This window comes from Apteryx mantelli, chromosome 2 (assembly GCF_036417845.1).
Source record: "Apteryx mantelli isolate bAptMan1 chromosome 2, bAptMan1.hap1, whole genome shotgun sequence".
Classification (NCBI taxonomy): Eukaryota; Metazoa; Chordata; class Aves; order Apterygiformes; family Apterygidae; genus Apteryx; species Apteryx mantelli.
The window spans coordinates 148,274,775-148,302,058 of record NC_089979.1 but is presented as its reverse complement, the minus strand read 5'-3'; the positions used below and the strand labels follow the sequence as shown (position 1 = coordinate 148,302,058).

Below are 27,284 nucleotides of genomic sequence, written 5' to 3'. Positions count from 1 at the left end.
AGCACACACTTACCTTAACTACTGCCTTCTCAAATTGCTGCGGCATTCAGTCTCCTTGGGAAGCATGAACCACAGGGGTAATTCAAAATACACTCTCGCACCAGTTATACCAACTGCTCTCAGTCTAAGGGAGGCAGCATGGATCGGTTTGAAGCTGGGGCTGCTACAGTGCTTTCTGCTTGCCAGTGTTTTCAAAGTTACAAACAGCAGAGCTGTTCAGTGCTTCGGAGAGGCTGATAAACCCACAGAGCCTTTTATCAAGAGCACAGTCAAATGATGAACTTAATTTTTTTTAAAGAACTTCTTGATTTGCTTTGTGGGAGAGCCAGTAGGATTCAGACGGAACATGTTTCCTATGTGATAGCCATCTCCAGCACACCTCAAAGGAAAGACGGCTTTCGGGGCTCTGCTGCACGGCACCTGGGAGTCCTTCAGGAGACCTAACTCCAGTCCCAAGCCCGCCGCTCCTGCTGTCTGTGCAGGCGCAGGCAATGCCAGCGCTGCCCCACAAGAAATGTGGCAAAAAGCTCTTCATGAATGTGCCCTAGGTGTGCAACACCACAGGCCTGCAATTATGTTTCTCAGTGGATCTCTCTGACCATCTGAGGTGATGAATTCCCTCCCCTGCTTCCCCCATGGCCTTAGGAGTCCCTTCCCCTAAGGGAGACCCTGCTGCTGACCTGCAAGGATTGGTCAAGGTAACTGGCACTCAGCGAGGCAGGAGATGTTGTCCATTTTGTTTTAAATGGCCTGCATGTGTTGCTAATGAGTTGTGATGCATAATGAAAGAACTTTTCAAACTATGGAGATCTTTTTTCTCATTCTCTACATTTGTATACAGTGCAGAGAGCTGGTTTCCTTGTTATTTGTCATCAGGTCCACTTTAAGTGTCAGGCAAAAGCTAGCTCCGGAGTCAAGTGTTTGCTGAGTTTTAAGTGCTTGTGTGAGGATATAAACTCTGCAGAGAAATATTTACAACCAAACAAAAACATTGTTTTCCCAAGGGATTTTTAAACTTGCAGTGAACTATAGGTATTGATGTTATGCTTAATTTGTGGAAATGAGTTTCTACAAAAACAAATTTAATACCTAAATCAACCTTAGCATAGTTTTATTTTACCTTTCATTTACTAGCAATATTTCAAACCACTCTTTCAGAGGAAATGACAATGACAGAAGGGTGAAAAATAAAAAGAGGAGCCAGGATGAAAGTTAAAAGACCTGACTTTTTTAGTGAGAATTCTTATTAAAAAATACATACAATATGTAAAGAGAGTTTACTTTTGAACGTAACTGGAATTCTCCAATTTTATTTTATCCATTCACATAGCATGCACAGAAACAAAAAATGTAATTTTGAATGCAAAGACAAAAATACCTGGTATGCATATTTTCTAATATCATTTTTATTTTGATACTTATAAGATAAGCAGTGATTCAACTGAAGGTCCTAATGAGCAAAAGAACCCAGGCAATAAAAAAATTTATATATATGAATAGCTCAGCAGCAGATAAATGCTATAAAACACTCTTTAATAGTAGTTTATCCCATAAAAATAATTCTACCCATCTCTGAACAGTGATGCTTGGAGACAGCAGTAGTTCAGTGAATATAAATTATACCAGGATTCTGGAATATGCTTTGAAAGAAGAGAAATTATAGTAACAGCCTCCTAATTCTGACTGATGGTGTTTGCAAAGAAAAATAAAAAATAAAAATCAAACCTTCTTCTGGGAATACTTCAACAAGTAGTAAGCCCTCACTTAAACCACTGGAGGCCTTAATTGCTGCTTGGGCTTTCATAAGAACATTTGCTTCAGTTCACTGAATTCATGTCATATTCAGTTTGGTTATTGTAAACACACACAAATCTTAAATTTAAGAACCTTCATCCCTGATTTATAGCATTTTTGTCAACAAAATGAAGCCTCGACCAAACATGACATGCAGAAGAAGATGTAACACAGGTGGTGAGGAAGACTTTTCGAAAAAAGCTGCAAGTTCGGCATAGTTGCGCGCCAGCAGTTGGGCCCTCTAGCGGGGACAGCCCTGGTCCCCAGCAGCTCCCCAGCACAACTTTGCAGGTTCCCACTTTTGTTACAAAAACCTGGATTTTAAACATCAAGAGGCAGCCAGTCAAGTTATGACATGTCTAGGAATTGACTTGACTTGAATTGATCTGACCTGATTTTACCCAGCACGGTAATTCCGAAGAGCAGGCCAAAAAAACTATGAAACCTGCCCAGTTTCTTTTGAAATCATGACATACCCATTTGGTAAGATGCTCGGAAATCCTCTCCCGGCTTTGGCTATACCAATGCATTTAAACTTTTGCATTTCATAACATTGTTATTTTATTTCAGTTTCAGTAAGATATTTTGCTATTAAGTATTTAAAAAACATGTCATCCTGACAATTGAAAAAAAAAAAGTCCAAAAAAACCCATAAACCACCTCCCTTGAAGAATCTGCAGCTATTTCAAAGATTTCTTTTCTACTTTAATTCTTTAAATGTTTTGTCTGAGCCAGTCTGAAGGGATACAGCACAAGCTAAACACAGTGAAACTTTGAAATGGCTCTTCTTTATTTTGGCTCACAGAACCTGAAGTTGAATGCAGTTGCTCATGTGTAAATGGTTTGTTTTGGACATAAGGATATCAAAATTTATAGAAGAGTTTTCAGAATATATTTTTATTATGTAGAATTCCCTTGGTTTTGTTCAATGATTGTGCTCTTTTCGCTGATTAGAAGCAGTCCCTCACTGTATTTTTCCCAAATAAAGCATTATAAAATGATGAAAATATATGTTAAATATGGCTTTGATTATGTTAATGACATTTAATTATTGCTGTCATAATACAGACTGTTTATCCAAAGGGGAAAGGAGAAGACTTTAAGGAGATAAACATCTAGCTGTCAAAGCTGGCATCAGATTTTCCATCTTACCAGTGGCAGAAGACAATTTCTTAGTATATATTCTTCAGAATGTATTAAATATAAAATAATATTTGTCCTATTATAAACCCCTTGATATTTCATGTCATGTTCAGTAAGACACAAGACATTCATAAATGATTTGTGGATAAGCAAGCTGTTGGCAAACCTTCTATTTAGCTCGTCTTGGTGCAGACATTAATGACTATTACAACTCAATTGCCTAAACTGGTAATGTGCAGTGATTATTTGCCTACTGATGAATTATTTTTCATTTAGTCAATACTGACATTTTCTTTTCCAGGTACAACAGATGGCTGATAAATAAACTTCGCAATCTCAGTCCACTGCTACACAACTTGGTTATTTTCTTTTTGTAATCTCACCACCACGCTCTATTTTTTCCTGATGATTAACATTAACAAATATCAGCATTTGCCGCTTAAAGCCCCAAGAACAGCAGCATGAATTTTGCAGCAGTACATGAAAACTCTCCTGCTAGTTTTTCTCTTTGGTCTCAACTGACATGTGAACCCCCAGCAACCTGCTGAGCTACCTCGTCCTTTAGCAATTCCCTACCTCAGCGGTAGGCCCCTGCCTGGGAAAATCCCTGCTCTGTCTGGCACATTGTCTCAGTGCACATTTCAAAAAACTCCTCAGTCTCTCTCCTTCGGGTCAGTTACTCTGTGACCATACAACTCCTCACATTTGTATAAAACCTTTTAGGAAATGAGGAAAGGGCAGCTCTGTTGCACCAGTGAGGCTAGTAGACGCAGTGTTTCATCTGATAATAAGTGTACCAGTGTTTTGAATACAAAGGCATAGCTTTAAAATATATATAAGCTTGAAGCTGCTGCATCAAAATCTCCTGCTATGCAAAAACCTTGACTTTCCCCATTTGTTCATTAAATAGCTATCCCCAAACACGCCAGGCTTCCTTTGGCAGATTTCCCCTCCACAGCACAGGAATGCAGAGTACAGAAGGCTCTAGTGATCAAAAGGGAGCCCCACGCTGTGAGAATTAGTCACTGAAGAGAAAGCACTACAGGTGCTGTGTGTCAGGCATTAACAGGTGTCTCTAGGAAGGACTAATTAGAGGACCCTAATAATATCATAAGCAAACTTGGTCAACAGAATAAGCCTCTTGTTCTGAAAGAGCGGGTCCCCCTCCCCCGGCCCTGTGGGTCTTCCCTCATTATACTGCTCCTCGCAGCGCACTGCGCGCTCTCGACTGCGCGGGGGCGGAGAGTGCCCGCTCGCTCCGCGAGTCAGGAGCCGCAGGGAAAGTTTGCCTCCCCCTCCGCAGCTCGCCGGCGGCAGCGGAGCGGGGCCGCGCCGAGGCTCCCCGGCGCCTAGAGGGTGGGGGGCCCTTGGCGAGCGTCCCGTAGTACCCGGGAGCGGGCTCCGGAGACCCCATTAAGGGGCCGGGGAGGGGACAGCTCAGTCTCCCGCAGATCTCGAAGCGGATTTATACCGACAGCGCGAACTCGAACGGAGGAAAGTCCCAAACGATCGTTAAAATAAATAAATAAAGTTACGGAGCTCTCTTTCCGGGGGAGCCGGGGTCGGAGGGAGGGGGGATGGAAACCCCAGCAGGCAGCTCCAGCGCGGCCACCACGGGCCTCCCGGCCCGGCCGGGGTGAGCCTCCCGGGGCGGATAGGGCAGGGGGAGCCCCCACCCCCACGGCCGCCCCTCGGTGCGCGGCGCCGCGGAGCCCCCGGCGCCCCCGCCGCGTCCGCGCTCCGGAGAAGCGGCGCGGAGCACCCCGGCGCCCCCGGCGCCCCGCGCCCCGCCGAGCCCGGCAGGTACCGGCGTCGCTTACCGCGGCTCTGCCGCGCCTTCTCCCCGCCGGCGAGCTGGCAGCGCTCGCTCAGGCACTGGAAAAGTAATAGAAATCCAGCGGCTAGTTTGCTTCTCCGCAGCCTCGCCATAGCACGGAGCCTGCCGAGACAACTCTCCGGGGGTGCGCGCCGCTCCTCTTCGGGGGTGGGAGACGTCCGGAGGCTGCAGAGAGCAGCCCTAGCAGGCGGCAAGTCGCCTTGTGCGCCGACCCGCTTTCATTTAGCGAAGTGGCAGGGGAAGAGCTGCAGGGGTTGAAGGCGCTGGACCGGATCGGGGGTTGGGGAGGGGGTCCGTCTCCGTCCCCCCAACTTCCACGGCGAAGCGGCTCTCAGTCCAACGACATCACAGCCAGGGAAAGCAAGCGCAGCCTCGCCTGCGAAGTGCCAAACTCTCCCTCCTCGCAGCCTGCTGATAGATTTTAGGACAGCCACTGAGATCCTCCCTTCCTGGCTTGCCCCCACCCAAATCCCTTCCCCCGCAGGGTGAGGCAGGGTGCCTCGGGGACGGTGCCTCCCCTCTGAGCACTGCTGGCGACGAAACCCCTCCAAGGGAAACGAGCGGGGAAATCTCCCGGCCGGATCCCGCGGAGCCCCAGCCCCGCGCCGGGGGGAGCGCGACCCGGAGGGCGGGCGGATGCGCCGCGGCGGAGGATGTGCACGGAGGGAGGGAAGGAGGGAGGCAGCGGCACGCCAACTTCTCCCTCTCTTTCTGGGAGGTTTCCGCGGCCGGCGGTGTCAGCCCTAGGGGTGAAGCTGCTCCTCGGCACGGCCCCAGGGGCGAGGGCAGCCCGCGGGCGGCCCCCGGCCCCGCAGCGAGCCGTGCGCGGGCGCGCTGCCGCCGCCCGCCCGCTGCGCAGGGGGGGAAACGGGAGACTCGCCTCGGCCCCAAAAGGCGGCGCCTCCCCCGTCTCGCTGAGGCCCCCCCCGCTTCCGCGGGAGCGCGGTGGGGCGCGGGCGCTGGGGCTGCCCCGCGGAAGCGCTGTCCGGCCCCGGCCGCGGGACGCGGCCCCGCGGACGCGCCTCCGCTAGCGCGGAGCGGCACGCTGCTCCCGGCGCCGAGGACACCCACAGGGCGCGGGCGGCCGCGGGGCGACTGCCCGCCCCCCTGCGCGCCCGCGGAGCGGGAAGCAGGACGGGGACGGCGCAGAAAGTCGCTGCGGGGGCGGCCGGCTCCCGCCGCTGCCCGGGACGGCGAGAGCGCAGCCCGCGGCCACCGGGTGATGCAAAAGCTGCTTTGTAAAGATGCGCCCGGTCGGCAGCAGAACAAAGCAGCCCCCAAATCCCCCTCGGCGCTCATCCCCCTGTCCTTCCGGAGAGACCGGCCTCCCTTCGCCCCCTCCCATTTCTTTTCTTTTTGCGAGACGAAGAGTTGCTCCTGTACCCTTATCGCTCCCAAGGTGCAGGGACTGGGGGCCCCCTCCCGCAAGGACCGATCCGCATGCTTCATTTAACGCACCGTGCGTAATCCCATCCCGTGCCTTAATCTGCGAACAGGGCGCGGCGGCAGCGGCGAGCAGAGGCCACATCAGGCAAGCGCACGGGCAAGCGCACGGGGCACCGGGGGCCGGCGGTGGCTCGCACCGCTTCGGCGACCCGTCGCTCTCGTCACCAGCTGAGCTCCGCATAGAGAGCCGTGAATGCACCATCCTCTCAACCCCTGCTACAAAATAATTAAATTAATTAGGACGACAATTAAATTAATCAAATAAATAGGGCTACAGAATGTCAAACAGAGCAGATAACTAATACTTAATCACAAAAGGACAACCAGTAATGAGACCGTGTTTTTCCTTAATTTGCCACTGTTTCTCAGATTAAGAATTCATCAGCTACTTTGTAATTGTCTTGCTCTTTAATCTTTGACATACTTACATGTAAATCAAAGCAGAACACTTCTGGTTTTAAGACTTTTTTTAAAGTGTAAGCAGAACTTTGCAAAGTCTTTTCAACATATATTAAAATATAAATACTTAAGGATACTGGAGGGTAATATCAGTAAACTGTATCCTGTTAACAGTGGGCCCTTCATAGTCCAGTCTTTTTGTATATACCTTAAAAAAACAACATAAAGATCCTTATCAGCCAGTCCTAATATTGCTAAAAAATAGCTTTAGAATTTCTCTTCTAAGAAGAGAAGATACTAGAAAAGGAAAATGAGCTTAAGTAACAACAGGCATGAAATCCTGGCCTTGCTGAAATCTGTGGGAATTTGGAGAGTGCAGTCATCCTATGTACCAACCAGGTGATCTGGATTATGCCACAGACTTTTGTGCAAACTTAGTCAAGTTATTTTTTAAAGCTGTGGTTGTTTCTTACGCAAAATGGGAGAGAGGCATTTCTTCTTGCTATCCAAATAACAGTTTTTTTTCTTGACACTCTTGGTCATATTGCCAAGTGTTTCTCAAGTTCTGCTGGGGCTGCTGAAAGGGCTATTGAGCTTTAGGCCTTTAATGGAAGGAGCAGGGAGTTAAAGAATTAAGATTCAGCCTCATTATTAGATGAGAATAAAAACAGTAAGAACTGAAGTAAGAACTTTCAAAATCCCATGTCATCTGCTTGGGGAGTTCGGTTTTTGGGGATTGTAAATTAGCATATCATCAAGTTATAGTAAATCTTAAAATAAGGATTTGAATGATATAAAAAAATATGCACTTCTTTGTTAAAATAGATAATAATAAATCCTTTGAGCTTTCTATATATAGTATAGAAAAGCCTAAATGAGGGCAAGTTAAAGTTTCTTTCATTTTCAGTCTGCTTTTCAGTCTTACACACAAGGTTTATAGTTCCAGATTTATATTCTTCATGGATGGAGTACAAAAAATCTGTGTGCTCAAAAAAGGAAAGGATAAGTGATACTCAGCTGAAACACAGTTGCAGATGCAAGTGCCAGCAACACATTGGTCCCACAGTCCTAATTTGCAGTACTCTACCAGTTATGCGACAGCTTTGCAATATGCACTCTCTGAGGTTAGCATCCAGTCATTGTGTTCAGTACCTCTTGTGCTCCAAGGTAAAAATCAAACCTAGCTCTCCAAAGAAGACTGCATGCCTTGTCCCCTGTCTATTCCAAAAGATAATCAAGACCTGTATCTTGGCATAATTGCATGTAAAACCACAAGCAAAACACTAATGCACTGAAGAAAATCAGATGAAAGTTAATAATGAATCCTTCTATAATTGATGACAACATGTCATTGCTGGAAAGGCATTCATAGGAGAAAAGTATATTTGTTCATTGTTATTTATAAAGCACAAGTAAAACTGAAAGAATAACTTTTCTTGAAGGCTTCCTGAGTTGATGAGCTGTATTCATTTGGAACACAGTGCCAAAGTGATAAGTTTTCATTTCTCTCACATGCTTTTATCCTCACCCTCCTTGCACATTATCTCATCTCTCTTGGGGATATATCTTGCAGCAACATAAACGGCAGTGATTCCATAGAAATCAATGTGCATGCTTTGATTTTCAACAGTCAAGGAAATGGCCTTATATTTTTCTCTTCTTGCTTAGCTTCAGCATCCCTGATTATAACATCAGTCATTCAGGACAGAAGGGTGGGAAGATTCTCCCTGTTTATTGTATTGCTCTGTCATACTACTTGCAAGCACTTACTCTCCTTCACACATTCACAAAAGAATTTGCTTATTTTTTCTTCTTTTCATATCAACATATTCTTTTCAACACGTCTTCTGAGCTTATTGCATCTGATTAGGAAAAGCCAAGTTTTAGAATTTCTTTTTTCTGTCTTCTTTAACATGGTGTTATCTATTTTGCTCTGATAGGTACAGGTGAGACACCCATCAGCTAGCCTCCCATAGGTATTCACTGCTAGCCTGGAAGGATACCTGCTTTTGCTTTTGAGAAGTCAGGGGAGTATCTCTGCTTGTTTTGGGAAAGAGGAACTGATAGATAACTGCAGCATCCATAAGAGCAGGGAGAATACCTTTGTCTTCCTTTCCAGGAATAAACCAAAGTGAATTTTCCTGTTTAGTGAACTTGCCCTTGGTGTTGTTCTGCAGAGAACTGTGCCTGCATATTAATAAATGGACTACAACCAGCAATATCTACTTCCCCAACTGAGCAGTATCTCACAAATTACCTTCTTTCTCAGCTGCAAAAAGAAAGAGATATAGATAATTTTAGGGCTGTAAATAATACTTGATCTGCCAGGATTGTACCACAAAGGGACAAAAATGAGTATGTGACCCTTACAGTGCAAGTAGCCCATAGCTTGATGTTATGAGTACCACAGGTTGAAGCTGCATATAGACTTTAATGCCCTGAAATGAGTTTGCCACTGTGATTCACCTCCATCCTGTTGGAGCTGTGCTTATAGCTGATTAGGGCTGAAGAAGGTGAATAGTGTTGCTATTGGGAATTTGGCTGAGACACTTGCTTTAGTATTGACAAAGCAGGGTGTTTTAGAGCTGCAAATTTAGACTGCCATCCAGCCAGCAGCTGCCTCTGTCTCTACCACTTTGAGAGGACCACAGCAGTCCAGCTGATCCATTAAAGGGCCATGCAAAACTCAGGTGTGAAGTCTGAAGCAGAGGAGTAAATTCCTTGCTAACTAGGGAAATACACTAACTTTCCAGTGAAGCTGCACTGTGCTTTTAAATAAGCCTTTGTGCCTTCTCCCCATTGCCAGCTAGGAAAGCCTCAGCACTCAGCTTGATTTCCTGGGGCAAGCACCGAGATTCTTTCTCTGGCTGATTCACACCCCATGGGCATCACTGCCAAATTCCCCGTAACTCTGGGCATGGTGTTATACGCAAATACATGAGTTTGCATAATTGTGATTAATTGGAATATGCCTGTACTCTGGCTCTAAAAGCTGTGTGGTTGATGCTAGTGCAGCTTTGTTCAGTGAAGCTTTCTGCTTATCTCTAGGACAGCAGCATGACAAACCTCCCACATGTACTGCCTTATGCCTACGCCTCAATCTACGGTTAGGGAGAGCTTCCTGTGGGGGTGAAGAGATAGTTCAGATTCATGGTGTGGTAGACAGTTTGTGATGTGGAAGCTGGAACTGAGTCCCATTATCTCATGCAGTGATAAAGTGTCTGTGGTTCACTGTCATTTTGAGGGGGGAAAAAAATTAAAGAGAAACATTTCAGCATGCAAGACAGCATAAAAAAGTAATAATGTTTGAGGTTAAACAAAAGGCTTAATCCAAACCAGTTTTGATTCATATTAGAGCTTTGTAATGCTTTTAAAAGAACAGAGTCATTTTTGAAATGGAACATCTTCTCAAAATGAGGAACCCAAGTTTCAGCTAAAGTTAAAATATTTGAACTAGAGATGTTTCAAACATATTCTTTCAATGAATCTTCATTTACAAGAAAATTGACACAGGCACCAGCAATGCAGCACCAAACAATGCCTTTGCCTTTGTGATCAGAAACTCCAAGGAGATTTCTAAGCTCTGAAAACCACAAGGCAGTAGAGCCCAAAACACGGACTGGGAGTTCCAAGGCACCATCCCATTTGAAGAACACCACAGAAAGCTGTGGCTGTGACCCCTATTTGACTTATAGCCCAGTACAGTGATAACGATGGGACCCAGGAATAAAGAAAGAACCAGAAGGCTCCCTGAATACTTGTTATAGGGCCAATTTTAACAGAGAAGCTTATATATCAACAAAGTGCTGGTTACCAGGCTAAGTTAAAGCCATAGGAGACCTGAAAAGGGCTAAAGGATGATCCAGAAGAGAAAGCTACCAAGGAAATAAAAATGAGAGACCAGAAGAGCAATTTTGTCAGTGCCACTTCTCTAGATAAACATATGGAGGCAGATTTTTTTGTGTGATAAACCATCCATGCCCAGTACTCAGTCTCTTTATTGTGAATGGCCACAAGGGAGGTGGGATGAGCTATGGAAGGGTACAGGGGCCAGATCAACCCATTGGGTTTATTGTTCAGCTGGGACAGTGGGGCCCAGCCTAGGACTGTACATAGCACAGATGCCTTGCATGGTGGGAATGTTGATGCCAGTAGTCACTGAACTAGTCAATTTTGAGAAAACTGAGGGTTTTTTTAATAGAACATCTTTTCACATTGAAAAATCAAAGGTTTCAGCTAAAATGGAAACAAAATAAGTTTCAAACATGGTTTTTCAGTGACTGCTTTTTCCAAGAAAACAGCCCTTATTAAGATGTGCAGAACTATACCAAGCAAGTTTACATAAAGGCCTTTCTTAGTCATGCTCTGGAGCTGGAAAGGGGCCCTGAGTAATTGCTATGGCTATAGTTACAGTTGTGAGTAAAGTTATTTATTTATTTAATCAGTAGAGGCCAAAGAGCAAAATCAGCTCTTGGCGCAGCAGGGGAAGCCAGGCAAGGGTTCAGGCTGGTGTTAGCAAAGGTAGTTGGATTAGATTTTAGGCTAGCCAGCCTCGGTAAACTTTAATGCTAGAATGATCTTAATGAATGTTTAGGTGAGACAAACGACAGAGGAATAGATGTGACATTTCTGAATATGGTCCTGTTTCATGTTAATGATGGATGGGGGAAAGCTATAACTGGTGGCAAAAATTTGGGGGTTAAGTCTTGAAAACAACCGGCACGTTTTTGTGCAGTGGCCACAGCATCACAACATTCCTTGCACATCTGTCAGCTCATTGCCCACTTGCCTCCCCCTATTTTCTTGCAGGTGAAACCACACGGACTGCCTTCGTGGTTTATGACCAGGAAGATCTCTGTGGCTTGGATGGCCATGTCTCACTCCATTTTGGGCCTTTTGGACACCATTTGGGTGCAACGTATTTAGGGTCCTGCCTGTGGTCTGCATCAAATGAGCAAAGTATGTACACATTATATAGTGTTATTTCTTCAATTTATCTCCTGGAAGAAATAACACTGTTGACCGTGTGGGGACTGTGCAGGACAGAACTTTGGCTTTTTCCCTGGCGTATGGACTGAAGTCTCTAGGTGCAGCTGTCACATCCAGTGAGCCACTAACCAGTGACCATGCTGTGTTGGGTCATGCAACAGGGAAGAGAAATCCTTACCTCTCAACTTAGGCTGTTCCTTCCTCACATGTCTCCAACACTTTATCCCCTCATCTCAATTTCCCTCTTTCTCCCAATCCTCTCTGGAATTGAGCTACATATTTGACTTCCAAGATCCTTTGTATTTTCATCTCCCTGACAGCGCAATGCAAACTTTTTGTGTGTTGACCTTTCCTCTTTCTACAGCCTTTTTTTCCCCCTCTCTCATTAAATATGTAAGTCCTGTTTTTGTTCTGGCCTGATATATAAATGTGGTATTTGCATAGGTTAGAAAAACACACAAGTCCTATTGGACAACTTGTACTCTTTTCTGAAAAACAGTGCAGCATTTCACTGTATTAGGGGTCTGTGTTTTCACCTGTATTGCATTTGTCTACACACTCACAGTAGCTCTTCCGTAAAGCTGGTGACTGGAATTTTCCTGCTTTCAAGGAGCAGTATTGGAGGGTCTTTGTTCACCAACAAACGAATAAGCAAACTTCACTAGCTAACTCAGTCTAGCTAATGGCCTAAGGTCATGCTTAAGTCCATTTTATTTTCATCTGCACAATTTTAATGAACAGAAAAGTTTGAAGGCCTAAATGGATACAGAATGCTTTGGAAGAGGCTTTCACCATTCAAGGAGAAAGAGACAAATTTTCAGCTTCTGGATAGTCATCCTAGTCCTCTCTGATCCCCAGTTACCTCTGTTCATACGATCTCTGCATGTGCCTCCTGCATGTGACTGTCCTAAGGGGCCTGGGCCCCACAGGACATCATGTAGGAGTGGCATGTGCAGACCACAAAACCTGCTATGGAAACGTGCCAGCAGCCTGCGTCCAAAAAGCTGGCACCAGGGCCCTGCCTTGGCAGGCAAGTGGCAAAGGGGCTTGCCAAGCCAGCCACAGAGGCTGCAGCCTGCACCGGCAGAAAGCAGAGCTTGCTGGAGGTGTTTTTTAACCCTGATTTCATTGAACTAGGCTAAACCATCTTCACTACAGACCTAGTCTGGCTGCAAAGATGAGAAATACACAGCAACGTCAGGACTAGTTATTTAGAAGCTGCTTTGGCTTAGATTTCACCTATATGTTGCATGTTTCCCCTCTGTTGTGATGGACAGCCTTAAAATGCATGACACATACAAGGTGTGTAGGAATGCACAGCAGATTTGCAAAATGCCACTGTGACATGTGTTGACAGCAGGCTCAAGCTGGGGATATTTCTTCAAAGCGGATTACCTTGTTTTCTTCCTTCCACTTGCTGTTAAAATATTTCCTTTGCCAGGGAAGTCTTTAAGATGGGGAGAATGCTCCTGAAACTTTTGGAGGCTAGAGCAGAAAGAGGTCACATTTTTGTCTTGCGTTGAAGTGGTCCCTACCTGGATATTGCAGATTAGAAATGTTTTTATAGTGGTTCCGACCTCTCAGAAACACAAGAATTATTTCTCCAAAGGTAGGTGTACCCATCTGCCAGTCAAGGGGCTTGTCCCAGACAATAACTCCTGCTTTCTGACTGCTCCCACTCCTTTTTGCAGTCAGGTTTCCCTGTGGCTGGTCTCTACACGTTTGTCTGATCTTTTCCTGAACAGCTCAGCCACTGTAAAACCATCCAGATGTGATCCTTTACAACTTCTGCATGCACAATGGAGCCTGGCTGTGTGCCTAATGAGAAAAACTGTGCATAAGAGTCCAGTGAAGGGTAACCCTTACTTGATAATTTTTCATGTCAGAAATCCAGCCCAGCTAAGTGTTTATCTTGAGACTTTGATCTCAAAGATTTAGTTCTTCCTGTGGAGCAAAAGCAGATTCTTGGTAAGCTGTATTTGTAGTCTTGACAACCCTTTCAAATGTCTAGATGGTGCAAAGAGAGATGATTACATCCTCTTTTAAACTCAACTGCAACAGTTCAACTACTTAAGATGTTTACCTCAGGATGACCCTATTTATGCTGCTTTGTTTTGTGGTACTGCAGGCACCTAACACTATCAAAAGATGGAGGCCAGCAAAATGATTCTGGAAAAACAAAAACAAAAACACTTTTATAAAGAGTAGTACATTTGACAGGTGTGTTATGTCGCATGTTGCCCCTGGGGATATTTTGCTATAGACCTAGAGATTAAGGAGTTTAATAATACGCATTTACTGCTCTTATTTTTCATTTAACAGTCTTGAAAACATTAACGCTTGCAGAAAGGCTATTTAGCTAGTGCTAATTAAAGAGCACATTAAATCCCGGAGATGAGCCCAGGAAATGTCCAAAATTGCTGCATTTGCTTTATGCAACATAGAGAGCAGGGGGAGGAGAAAACCAAGTTATCACAGGCATAACTGATGAAGGGCTATCTCAGTGTAGTTGTACAGGGTAATAGAATTAGGAAGAGAGATCTGAAAGGAGAAGGGAAGGAGATTCCAGCAACAGCCTCAACATAGATACAAACTCAAAAGGTTCTCCAAGACAAGCCAGCCTCGGAGATGCTAACAAGCCAGGTCTGCCTTGTGCCAGCCAAGTTACTGGAGCAGCTAAGTAGGAAGCTTACAGGTAAGCATGATTTAGAACCACATTTTATTGATTTTTTCCCCCCTTTTTGTAGCTTAGTTTCCAATTTTGTGATTGACCTAAGCCTTTTACTTTTGCTAGAATAAATCTTCTAATTTTCCCATTAATCTGACATGGTATTTAAAATGAGCTCAGGCATTTCTGATAAATCAGAAGTCCTCCTTCTGTCAGCTATCTAAACAAAATGGTTTTTCTGACAAACCTGTTGGGTGCTTGAAATCTCAGACAATCGGATTTGGAAATCTCAGAAATTGGATTGAGTTTCACACCAAATTGTGTCTGGATATTGCCTCCAAGGGCCATTTGTTGCAACAAATCTGAGCGTAAATGACTCTAGTTCAAGTAAAAGTGAGGCAGCTAACATCTTCAGGAAACCTGGTATTATGCTAAGCTTCTTTATTCTTGTTACATAGTTAATTGTCCAACTCAATGTAGCAGCTCATGCAAAAATTTTCTGGTTACAGTTGTTAAAGTAGGGTCTTGAGATTCATTCAGAAATATTTGTGTACTTCTCTGGCAAATTCTTTCTCCTAACATGAATTTTGAACACTCTTATTTCATGTGATCAGAAAAAAAAAATAAAAATCACAGTAATGAAGTATGAAGCCATTAAGTGAAGTCTAATGAAATCAATAGGAGTTGTCTTTTTTCAGGGACTGGGTATGAACTTCTGGATGGATTGTAATGTTTGGTTGAAATCTCAATTTGTTGCATCTCTTTCATTAACACAGTGCTGAAGAAATAAGTCTCCAGAGATATTGCCAGTATGGTCATGTTATCAGTTAAAGTTGGATGTCCAAGATAAGTAAATAGTAAAAACATGCAGAAGATATATACTCAGTAAATAATAACAATTTTCTGAGATTATAACCGTCACAGTTTTACATTTCACAATGAAGTTTGACGTCAGTGGCCCAACTACAAGCATCAAGAATTGCCCAACTAACCTAAAAAAGAATTAGGCCCTTTTATTTGTAGTTCACAATGAGTGCTACATACAGAAAACAGGTTTTGCATGCATAGATTGTAAAACAGAGTTTTTTTCTTTTAATGAAAATACAAATAACATCTTAAACTAGCTGTGTTTGAATATTAGCAAACAAAAGAAAAAGGCTAATTTTTAAATCAAATTTGGAAGCACTTAATGATTTTTTAGAAACAAGATACATGGAAACATTAACTGAAGTTATTTAACTTATGAAGTCATGACTCAGTTATGGTTTCTCCTCAGCCAATGCTGCTGTGTTGGCAACAAGTAGCTATTTAATAATATCAGGCAAGCAAATGATGCAAAAGCAGTAATTTGCTTATTTATTCCTTTCACTAATCAAATAAGAAGCCTAAACAGCTAATACTAATGCCTTTGGACACAGTCTGAGGAATCTTTATCTTATCAGGTATTTCGGCAGCTGCAAATTTTGACATGGCATGGAATGGCCCCTTAAAGATGCTAGTTAATCAGTGGCACAAATCAAACTTTATTCTGAAAATGAAACTTCTCTCCTTTATAATCTGTCATCCATTTCTTTCCTGCTTTATTTTTTTCTCTTTGCATCCTCCTTATCTATTTTTCTTCTCATGAAGGATAGTGCTTTGAAGCAAGAAAGTTATGAACTGTAGACTGTACAAATACATCTGTCAAACATAGCTCAAAGATTTACAATCTCTTTATCATTAAAGTGAATTATGTATATATTTTTAGAGGTTTGACAGTAGAGTAGGTCTCCCAAAGTTTTTCTCAAAGCATACTAGCATTTTCTGTCCTTTAATTTTCAAGTTTTGGATACATCTGCAATTTTTCACCTAGGAAAGAGAACAGTTTTTTTTTTTTTAATTCAATATTTTGTTCAGCACTCCAACTATTACTCATACCAGTTCATATAAGTAATAATATTTTTTTCAGTCACTGAAACTGAGGTGGGTGAGGTCTTACATTCTCATCTACCTATGTTCCTTGCAAGGTTAATTACATTGGCCTGAATAAAATTAAGTGCACAGGACCTCAGGGAGAGTTGCTTGGCTAGCATCAGTCACATAGCACTGCAATTTCAGCAGCCCTGAGGCAATCTACCTAGGACAGGCCACTGATCTAGTGTGTAGAAAATAATAGCTGGTTGCAGTCTGGGAAGAAAAAATTGCATATGCAGTTGACTTGGACCTCCTGATTTTTTGTTTGTGTTACTTAACTACAGCAATTTTAGAATATTTTCACTTTCTTCTATTGCTGAATGCAAACTCTTCCTGGAAATCAACATTAGAACTCCAGCCCGATACCAGGCAAAAAGTCTTTTAGGGTTAAGATGTTAGAGAAAGGTTTTCACCTGGTGTGAGCTGAATTTAATTACTTGGATGTCACTGAGAATTATGTCAGTTGAGTCTGTTTGAGGATCTCAGATATTACAGAAGCACATGGCTGGATTTAACAGTCCTTCTTCAGAACAACCCTCTGAATGACTTGTCTGCAATTTTTCAGCAGGTGAAGGTTGACTATTCAGATAGTGATGAGAAGAGCACAGTTTCCTTCATGCTCTCGATCCTTTAAGAACACGTCATTTAAGTTTTCATGAACATAAATGAGCTGAAGTCTAACATGTTACTATGCACTACCTTTACTTTTGTTGAATAACAATGAGATGATATGTAACTGTCAGCTAGCATAACTAAAACTTGGAGGTTTTTACAAATTTAATTTGGAGGAGAAAAAGGTAGGGATGTGTGTGTGCGTGTGTGTGTGTGTACACTTCTGTCTGCTGTGAGAGGCAATGTGAGACCAGACTTCTTTATTAGCAAAAGAGTTGAGTTAATTCCTTCCGTCATGAATGATGCAAGTTTTATTTAGCATACTGAGTATCTGATCTTCTGAAGGGTCATTACACTATCACAGTTCATTTTAAAATGTTATTAGGTAGCCACTGTGAAATACCACCAGCTCTTGGCATGAGCTTAAAGACAGGTTCTCCTGTTCTCCTTAAAGACAGGTTCTCTAGTTGTGTTGAAATACAGCTCTGCATGCTTATAACTATCTCTGACTTCCTCTTCAATTTTTTTTCTGTGTTTTCTGTTGCAGTTTTTCTCCATTTCAGTAACTATAGTCTAAGTTTGCAGAAGCCAGGAATTCAGTGCTCAAGATATAGACAGAGTGCCTCTAGGAAGATAATTCCCATTTAGTTTGCTTCTCCAGTGATTGACTCCCTTCTGCAGAGCTCACTGTCTGTCTGGACAGACTCTAACTGCAGCTCTTACTTCAGCAATCAAATGATGGAAGGTAAGAAAATTAAAAGTAGGCTATACAAATGATGCATGGAGTCATGGATGTGATGTGTGCAAGTCCTTTTAAATCTTGGCATCTACGGTTTGTGGACAGATACTGATTTTCAGAGGAGAAGCTGTTTTAACGTGCTGACCTTCCTTCTTTTCCTATCTGCTTGAATCTTTCAAATAACAGCAAAATAAGAAAAATTGTCAACATTTTATTTTACTTTCTAAAATAACAGCTATTTTTGAAGCTTTAAAATTTTAAAAAGAGTTTATATATATATATATTTTTAAATATATATATATAGTCTTCTGTTCTGCCTATGAATCTAGAAAACATGTTTTCCTAATACAATCACTCATACAAACAGTTTTTTGTAATGCCTACTAAGCATGATGCAATTGCAGCTGAAGGACAGCATGGCTCATACATGGGAAGATGAGGGTAAATATGTTCTCTAAGATTAGTGGAGAGAGAGATAATTACAAGCAGTCTCATTAGTGTGATTTATCAAGATTCTCAAGCAGATGTAACTCTAAGTAGGAGAGGAAACGTATGGACCCAGAAGTTACAATGTTAGCTTGGGATTCAGGAGAATTGAGCTCACCTCTTGCTTTATCAGACTTTTTGCAAGCCACCAGAAATGCAGATTCCCTTCTCCTAAGCTAAAATAAAATACCATGTCCTTACCTTACAGAGCTAGGTTGAGGGTGACACTGAGAAGGCTGTGAGGTGCAACACTGCTTGGGAAAGGTGGCTGTGCAATAAATGGTGCTATCTCCATGCCTCAGCACCTGGGCGAATTGTGACCCCCCTCAAGCTGCAGGCCATACTCTGAGGTTGTCTGATTTTTTTTCTTATGATATGCAGACAAAGAACAGGGATATTAAAACATTTTCCCCACCTTCCTCAAATACCGTTCATCCTCCCTGCTTCCCCCCCCCCCCCATATTATCATCACTCCCTGCAACAGTTTTCCTTTACTAAATCAGGTCATTTTTCATCCCACTCTCCACACACTGTCCTCTTTCCCTAGAGCACGTAGAAGAGGCTCATTCATTCCATTCAAGCATGGAAAAAACATTTTCAAACTGCTAGTCCTAACTGCTACATCTTGAAATCAGTTTAGTAATTTGAATCAAATCCTTTGTTCAGAAGACAAAAGAACCAGCAAAGAGGATAATGGATTATTCACTGTCATGTCTCATCTGGAAGTTATCTAAAGGCTGCTTTGATAGGTAGAGTGAGAATTGGTGGTGTGACTAATGCAGCATCGTTATATTGCTATAATGTGTAAAATACATTGGTGCTAGAATAATAAGAAATAATATTACAGAGTATCCAGACTGGATAAACACTGAAGGAAACTCTGGCATCTCATCCATTTTATATAATGCATTAGCATAAAAAGAATTTTTTTCTACTAGTAATGAGGTATTGGAAGTCCCAACACAAAACAGCTTCATGTTGATGAGGAGAGTGATAGATATTTTAGCATGGCATAACAGATGAATTTGGTGAATGCAGATGTACAAATACTCAGGCAGGAGTCTTTTATAACTTAGTGGTCTTGTGATAACTGTAAGAATATGTACATCTGTCAAAACAAAACAGCAAAAGGTCTAGCTACAGCTCCTCTGCACCGGAAGCAAGCCGGCTGCTGCGCTGTGCTCAGCTCTGCGGGGCTGCCTGTAGGGAAAGCACTCCCCGGCTGACTGTTTCCATGCAGTCAGGATGGAAATCCTGGGTTGTTCTTAGTGCTACTCTCCAATTCCCTTGCCATGCCTTAAGTAGCTCTTAAAGACCTCCCTGTATCACAAGAAATTTAATATTATCAGTAATTTGTCAGACTTGGAGTGTTTTCCAGAAGCTTAACAGCCTGCAGGATTTTGGCACCTTTGTTTTCTTCTTCCTTCTGATTGAAGAAGCTGTGATGTGCAATAGCGGGTGTTTAGCTCAGAATTGTTCCAAAGGACACAACAGTGTTCATTCATGTGTCCTATTTTCCCTATGCACTGTGCTCTGCCTGTTTTTCTTTCCTCATTTTGCATTGCTTTGTCTAATAGCCACATCTCTCACTTTCCTCCTGAAAGCTCTACAGTACAAAGCAGTGTACGTGGGAATTCATGAAAAGTGTCTAACCGATATTGTGTTCCTGCATGTGGTAAATTGCTTTTGCCCTAAAAATTTATCATTGTTCTTAAAAACTGCGATAGTGGTTACTAAAGAACAAGAAATATATAAGTTTACTTACAAAAATCCATGATATAGATTGCAGTAATAAACTCCAGGGAATATTCATGGGCAAGAGGGTCAAAAGAAGTTAAGCAGTGACCCGAAGTAATAGTACATTATGGTTTTCAGCTCCAACATACTGCGTAGAAAGAAACAAATTGATTTTTTAAAATTAAATTAAAAATTAAAAAATTAAAATTAAATTAAAAATTAAACTAACCACAGTAAAAGTATTTTACTACACATCAGCAAAAAAAACAAAAAAAACAAAAAAAACTGCTCTACCATAAAAACTGTTCAAGTGAAAAAAAGAAGTCACTATAGGCACAGAAGGAAGGCAAAATTCTGTTCTTAGTAATTCACGTGATGTCTTGATAGGGCCAACACTCCCTCATGACTTCACTGGTGCAACTGATGGCAGAATTTGGCTAAACTCTGGGGACTGGGGCTGTCTGACAGTACAGAATTGGCCTTCTTTGGGAAAGAAGGAGTTGAATAGAGTTCTTGGATGTAATAGAGTGATGGAAAAGTAAACTGAGCATCTTTCCTTTGCTTTAGAGAAGCCCTAGTTCAACCTAATTTCAGCTTGTTATCTCAGGATAGGTGTCAAAAGCCAATATCAGTGATGTCCAAGGCATGTCCCAAAGTGTCCACGCAGCAGACCCTCACCACCCATGCTTTACGACATATATTACCTGCCCTGAGTAACATGAACTTCAACATCAAGATAAATTAGTCATGGATAATTATTAGCCCTTTAATTTCAGAGCCACCATCTCCTCATTTTCAGGGGAATCCAGGCTCAAGTTCAGCCTCTTCTGCAGGCCCTGGTGTGTGTTATCCTGCTAATTCAGTTCCCCCTGCTGCTTCCTACCCCCCACAAAAGGCAAGGCTTCTCCTCTGTATGTAGCTCACAAAAAAAACAAAAACAAAAACAAAACAAAACAAAACAAAACAAAACAAAACTTGTTTGAGTTTCATGGAGAGTGGTATGGTAAGGATATTCTTTGTTGAAGAAAATCTCAACTATCAATTTTTTTGACAATTGCCCAGAAATATCAATGATAAAAGATCTCAGTCTGTTTTCTGATTGATTGCTATGCTCATGAAAACAAAGCAATTTCGCCAAATCTTGGCTCTGAATTGATCAGGTATTAAAACAACTGTCAGGAAAGTAATTGCATTTTAAAATGTATAAAGCACGTGCAAATTTGTGCTTATCTTCGTGAGTGCTTATATGTGTGTATTCTAAGATTAGAAACAGAACAAGAAGAAAATAGCTGTCAATGAGACAAATCATCTTTATGCTGCGTACATGGAGACAAATTTTGGTTTAGATCACAGCCCCAAATGTACCATCTGGGGGGAACTATGTAATAGAAAAACCTGTGCCAAACATTGTTCCTTATGCAGTGCATGTAATTAGACCCTACTTACCCTCAGCCACTTTATTAAATAATGTACAGCACAAGAATAAAAAATACCAAGAAGTCTGGATACTCAGGACTGAAGGTGAATAAAGATATCTTTTAGATACTGTAATAAAGTGTTCTATTGGAAATATTGCTAGCACAGTATCTCAAACTGCATTTTTAAAATATATATCCAGATCCCAAATACAGTTTTGTCTGCTCTCAAAATAGACAGAACTTCAATATCTGCAGACACAAATAAGCACTTCAGAATTTTGTGAATTTTATACAATAAGTTGAATTAATCCTGCATAGTAAGACACTCTCCATATCCAGTATATACCAGCAGGAAAGATGTAGACAAGTATACATCATGTTGTCCAGATTCTCATTTCCAGATGGCAGCATCCTGGCAGAGGCTTCTGTCTTGTTGCTTATTCTAGCAACAAAAACATTAGCACCTTTAAGTTTCAAAGCTTTGGGAAAAAAAAAATCCTATGTCATTTGTTACTGCTCAGCTGTATCTTTGTTCCACTGTATCTGTTGACCACGTTAGCTGAGGACAGCAGTTTTATAAACTATGAGAACCAAGGGAAATGGTCTCTCACTGGCTTGTGGTCTTCAACAGGCTCTGTGCTCAAAGGAGCCACAGCAAAGTGCTGTGACCTCTCTTTGCCATATAACGCAGGCAGCCTCTAGTGCTTGCTCAGCTCCGTGGATACCCAAGACCTCTTGAAAAGACTGTTGTTTGCCATAAGAGAAAAAGTTTGTCAATTACTAGCCTACAATATAGGGCAACCAGATTCAACTCCTTGCTCCCAAAATATGTTTTTTGTGGGTTTGGGCAAATCCCTGTGGTGAAGACTCCAGTATCCCAATGGAGCAAGGTATGTGATGTCTAACTGTGCACTCAGCTCAGCTCTGGGGACAGTGCGGGTGAATTCACAAACCACATTTCCCAGTGAAGTAAACAGAGTAAGTTAAGTGCTGAGGAAGAAGCTTCATAACAGGCAGCACACTCAGGAAAAACAGTCATGCCAACTGCTGAGAAATCCTGAGGAGGAAGGGGCACCTCTTGTCCCAGATCCCTCCTGCATTTGGCTGCCTACTTACCTGCAAACCCAAACAGTAAAGTTGGGGTTCATGGCATGATAGCTCCTTCCTAGAGCTCATTCTGGATAACAAGCTCACTGTTTTCAGATCTGTGATAGGGACTGGGTCTGAGTCTGGTCCCTGCTCCTGAGAAGACACGCATTTTGATTCAAGGAATCAGTAATGAAAATATATGATCTAATTTCCATCTCTAAAACTAAAAGACAGCACAATTTTTTTTTCTTTTGAAATTGGAGAAGACTTAGCTTCTTTGATAGCTGGGTTACTCCCCAGATCATGGCACCATCTGCGGAAGCTGAGTTTAGAGGTTATTTCAGCTAGTTTTGTATTGTGAGGTGACTGGTCTCCCATTTCAGACTGACAGTCTTCAGACTGGGAAGTTCAGGGAGCACAGAGAGGTCAAGAGAAACTCCAGGAAATTTCACCCAGCCTTTGCCTATTTCCTTCCTCATTTCCTTCTCACACAGTTTCTCTCATTCCTGTTCCCTTTCCTTCTGACCTCCACTGTAACATCTCTTTTTTTTTTGGCAGTTAAATAGTGTTGTGTTTGCCTTTAGCCAGTGGGATCAAGGGATGGGAGATGAGCATGAATAAAGACTGTGTGTCTGGCAGTTGCAACTGTTCAGGCACCTGCTTTAATTTCCCCCACTTTGTCCTTGCTCCAAGCTGGTCTTGGGACAACCCCTGTGCTCCTGCCTGCTGAGGCAGCCTAAGAGTTCACCGAAGGCAGCTGGGGGGCTGCATTAATGGGAGACATCTCTGCAAGGGTGTGATAATGGGGAAGGAAAATATGAGGCGGTTGCCTTGAGGTGGAAGGGGGTTTCTGGTGTTGGCGAGAGGAGGCCTTCAGAGGAAGTGACATGAAGGTTTTGTAGGTGTTAGGCTGCATGAGGCATGCTAGGGCAAAACAGCTCAGATAATTGCTCCCACATACAACGTGCACACGGGGTGAATACAAAGTGATAGGGGAGCGTTGGCTGAAGTGAAGGGGTTTAGATGTGTGAGATGTAAGATGAAGGTGAAGCTAACTATTATGGAAAAGAAAAAAATTACTCAGTCTAAAACATTTAAGAACTGTGGCTTTAGCTGCTCAGCCCTTTACTGCATATGGCAGTTAAGAAGTGAATCACAGTGATGAAATTTAAGTATGTATTCCAGTAAAACTTAAGCAAATGCTTTGAGCAGATGCTTTAAAGTTAAATGCGTGTTTAAAATCTTTACTCAACTGCCCTCTTTGACAGAAATGGTCTAGGACATTATATCATTTATTGTAGTTACATCTCTCTCTTTATAACTAAAACTTAACTTGCGCTTGCCACCGTTTTATGGTTATTAAAGAGGAGCTGATAGGCACTCCAACTTCTAGGGACACATTCCATTTTCTCTTGTCTAGCTATGTAAAAGCTAAATGCAGCAATGTAATCTGCTAGTCATCTAGACCCTGTTATAAACAAGGGTAATGAATCTAAATGAGGAGCCCTCTTTTTGCTTCATATGATCTAAGCTTCTTGTCTAGACTGTCGCTAGATATCTCCCTTTTGGGGTGATTAATGTTAGAAGAGTTAAGTCCCATTCTGAGTCTTTAAATTTGGCCAACACAATTTCATTATATATCTCTATAAAAACCAATTAGATAAACTGACTGGGGTAACCCCATGAGTTACATCTCTCTCTTTATAACTAAAACTTAACTTGCCCTTGCCACTGTTTTATGGTTATTAAAGAGGAGTTAATAGGCACTCCAACTTCTAGGGGTTTTAAATTCCAGAACATCTTTTGATACAAAACTAGTCCCCCCCTAAAAATATTCATCCTTATCCATTTCACAACATCATCAAGTAACATATGATGTATTTTCTAAACAGCTTTTTTGAAAACTCATGAGGCCGCAATAACACCAAAAAACTGAGCCCATGCTTATCTCTAACCATTTGGATAACCTTGATTTTTAGGAGACTGTTCTGGAACTACTGATGTGTTTAAAATTAAGCCAGTGCTACATATTTCATTGAAAAGTGATTGATGAGAGATTTGATAAGAAGATTCATAGAATCCTTGTGTTAAATTCAGAACAAATATACCTATTCATTTTTGATCAATTGCAGATATGATGTGCAGGTGTACACCATAAACTGTGTTGCTGAATGTGTAATTACATCTTGCAGATAACTTCAGGATCTATTCGATTATTTTTTAAGGACTGCCATTACTGTTTAACAGCAACATTGTGCACATTGTGCACCATCTAAAAATGACATGGAAAATACAATTTAAACTCTGAGGACATTACTAAAGGTTATGTAAATGAACTTCTCAGAGAGGTGTTAATTACTTATAGATAGAATATGTCCTGTAAAACATCTCTGCCTAAATTTTGCCTGCTGGACAAGGAATATTTAGCAGTAGCAATATTTTTCCCCCCATTTTAAACACAGGGGATTTAATCATGATTGTTGAGGCTAAAAACTCACTATGTGCAATTCACTGTCCTTCAGCATAGTTCAAATCAAATATTTTGGGCATTTCCTTTGGGCAGTTTGCCATTGTTCTACTGGATTTGAAGTTACAGCAATTTGACTGGTATGTCTATTAATCTGTTTTTTTTTTCCCTTAGCTATTGAAAGCAAGTATTGTTGTGTCTGTACTGCAGCTGAAGTGGTTTTGGAATTGAAAACTTGCGTATTTTCTTTCTGCTTACACAATGATCTATCTTGATACAGAGTTCTGTTGACTGCTGCATGAAGTAGCAAGTGCTATCACAAAAAAAGTACAGCTTTAAGAGAATACTAATACTTCTCTGTTAAATAGAAAAGGGTGTCTATGTGATTTACAGTGCTAGCAGTGTATTAAATATGTCATCTGGGTGTCAGAGAAGGACAAAATATCTTCTTCCGATACACTGGCTGCTCTTGTAGCTCTGTTTGGGGGTTGTAAATTAGGTATTTAGTATTTTAATACAATGTGAATGGAAAAGTGGTGTGATGTAGCTTTGTGGTGCACTGTAGTTCTGTAGTTAATAATTTCAAAATGGAAAATACAGACCTGTCAAGATTTGCTCGTTATTCACATATGATGAAGCTCAGTATGCATCATGAAAGCTGAAGCAAATTAGAGAAAAATGTTAAGAGAATTTATCTTAGGTAAATGGACTACTTTTTCTCTTTTCTCAAATGTTTCTTGAGGAATTTGGATTTACTAGTTAAAACTGTAATGAGATTTTTTTTTTTTTAGCATAATATTGTAGATCTCATTAACCCTGATAGCCATTTGGACATATTTTCACATACATTAGGCCATTTTAAAAGCTTAAAACCAAAACCAACCAACCTTTCTCCATTCCTGTCCTTGTCAACCATGTCTCTCCCAATAACAAGCAACCAACCAATCGTTTAATGACTGTGCTTGTCCATGAAGTCACCTTAGGCTCTCTAGTGGACACCCCTTTTGGGTTTTGCAGACATCTCCCCCAAAAGAGTTAGGACATTTCTGATAAGGGTAAATTGATTCAGTGCAGAGATACTTGGTATTTTATCCATCCATTCATGAAACAGGAATCTGAGCAACATTTAACCAGTATATCATTTTGGATATGGTGCATCTTTTCTTCTTAAACCAAACTTTGTATAGGGTTCAAGTGTACTCAGTTAAACAAACTACACCTTTTGTGGTTCTAAAGAAGACACCACTTTCATCTGACTTATTGCTAGACTATTAACATCCCTAAACATTGTACTTGGATTTCAAACTCTTTGTTCCATTGTGTACTTAAAGCTGGACAAATGAAAGGCCTATAGTCATAATTAAGGTACCTGAACACTGACCATGCATTCAACTTTGTGGAATTATTATGTAAAAAAGTCACTAAGGACAGTGCTTCTTAGCCAGCCACTTTACCAGGATTTCCACCACTGCTTGTTTTTCATGATTCTCCAGTTTTTTTGCTTCCCCATGTTTTCCTAGATACCATACTGCTGGTGGTACTAAGAGTCTTTCAATGGGACTCAAAGGTTTTGAACACCACTCAGGTGACATTGAAGCCTGAGATTCTCTTTGAATAGAAGAGATAAAAATTATACCCAACCCCATTAAGTAGGCATGGCTGTTTTGTAGACAGTTGTACCCAGTGATCAGGGCAGAGCAAAGTGCTAAGGCAGCCAGTAGAAATCAAACCCAAATCCTGAAGTAGTTGAAGTGGTGGGCTATCTTTGAGCAGCACTTGCTTTGCAACAGAGTAGCAGAAGTTAGAGCTTTTGCAAGACTTTACCCTGTTTATTTCCTGAGATTCATAAATCTGACATCTTGAGTTTAGGCTTCATGATAATTTATTTTCAGAGATTAGAAAATACATTCTTGAAAGAACTAGTAGTGATTTAACATACAGACTGGAAGGCTGTAGGGGGAGGGAAGAGCTAACAGTAAAGAGAAACTAAAGAAGCGGTAAATGTGGTATGTTTCTTATAAGGTATAATCTGGATCAACTCAAGCGAATGGTATGAGAAGATCTAAGATGGAACATGCACCTTTTGCATTCTAATGTCAAATGAATTTCCTCCTATTAACTGTGCCTACCAGCAAAACTGCTAACTCCAATAAGCCACTGAATAAGCCTGTTTATGGTATTCTGATATAAACACTGTTTTGTTTTGAGTTACGGATCCATGACACTTGAAAGGGAAAATTACTGAATTATTCATATTGCAAATTCAAACTGATGAAAACAAAAACTCCATGACATGCTTGTCTTTCCTATTGTGTTATTTCCTTTGTGGTGTATCAGATAGAAGAGCACTATTTATCTGAAAAGAAGCGTCCCTCTCACCCACATCCATGCCTTGCATTCCCTACTGGAGGTGCACCGACTCAAACCGTCAGGCGGTGTGGAGCACTCATTGTGTCTGGTGTCACAGGAGGGCACAGCATAATGAAAAGGAGCAGGAATGCTTTGAA

The 27,284-nt window shown here is 41.8% G+C and overlaps 1 protein-coding gene across 1 annotated transcript in view; it reads right to left on the bottom strand.

Moving 5' to 3' along the window:
• The window catches only part of PLXDC2 (plexin domain containing 2), a 279,476-nt gene extending 274,159 nt beyond the window's left edge, over window positions 1–5,317 (bottom strand). The window contains exon 1 of the mRNA XM_067291774.1: window positions 4,758–5,317. Within this exon, the coding sequence (XP_067147875.1) occupies window positions 4,758–4,866 (109 nt within the window). The 5' untranslated portion in view covers window positions 4,867–5,317. The remainder of the gene's footprint in view (window positions 1–4,757) is intronic.
• Between the last annotated feature and the right edge of the window lie 21,967 nt (window positions 5,318–27,284).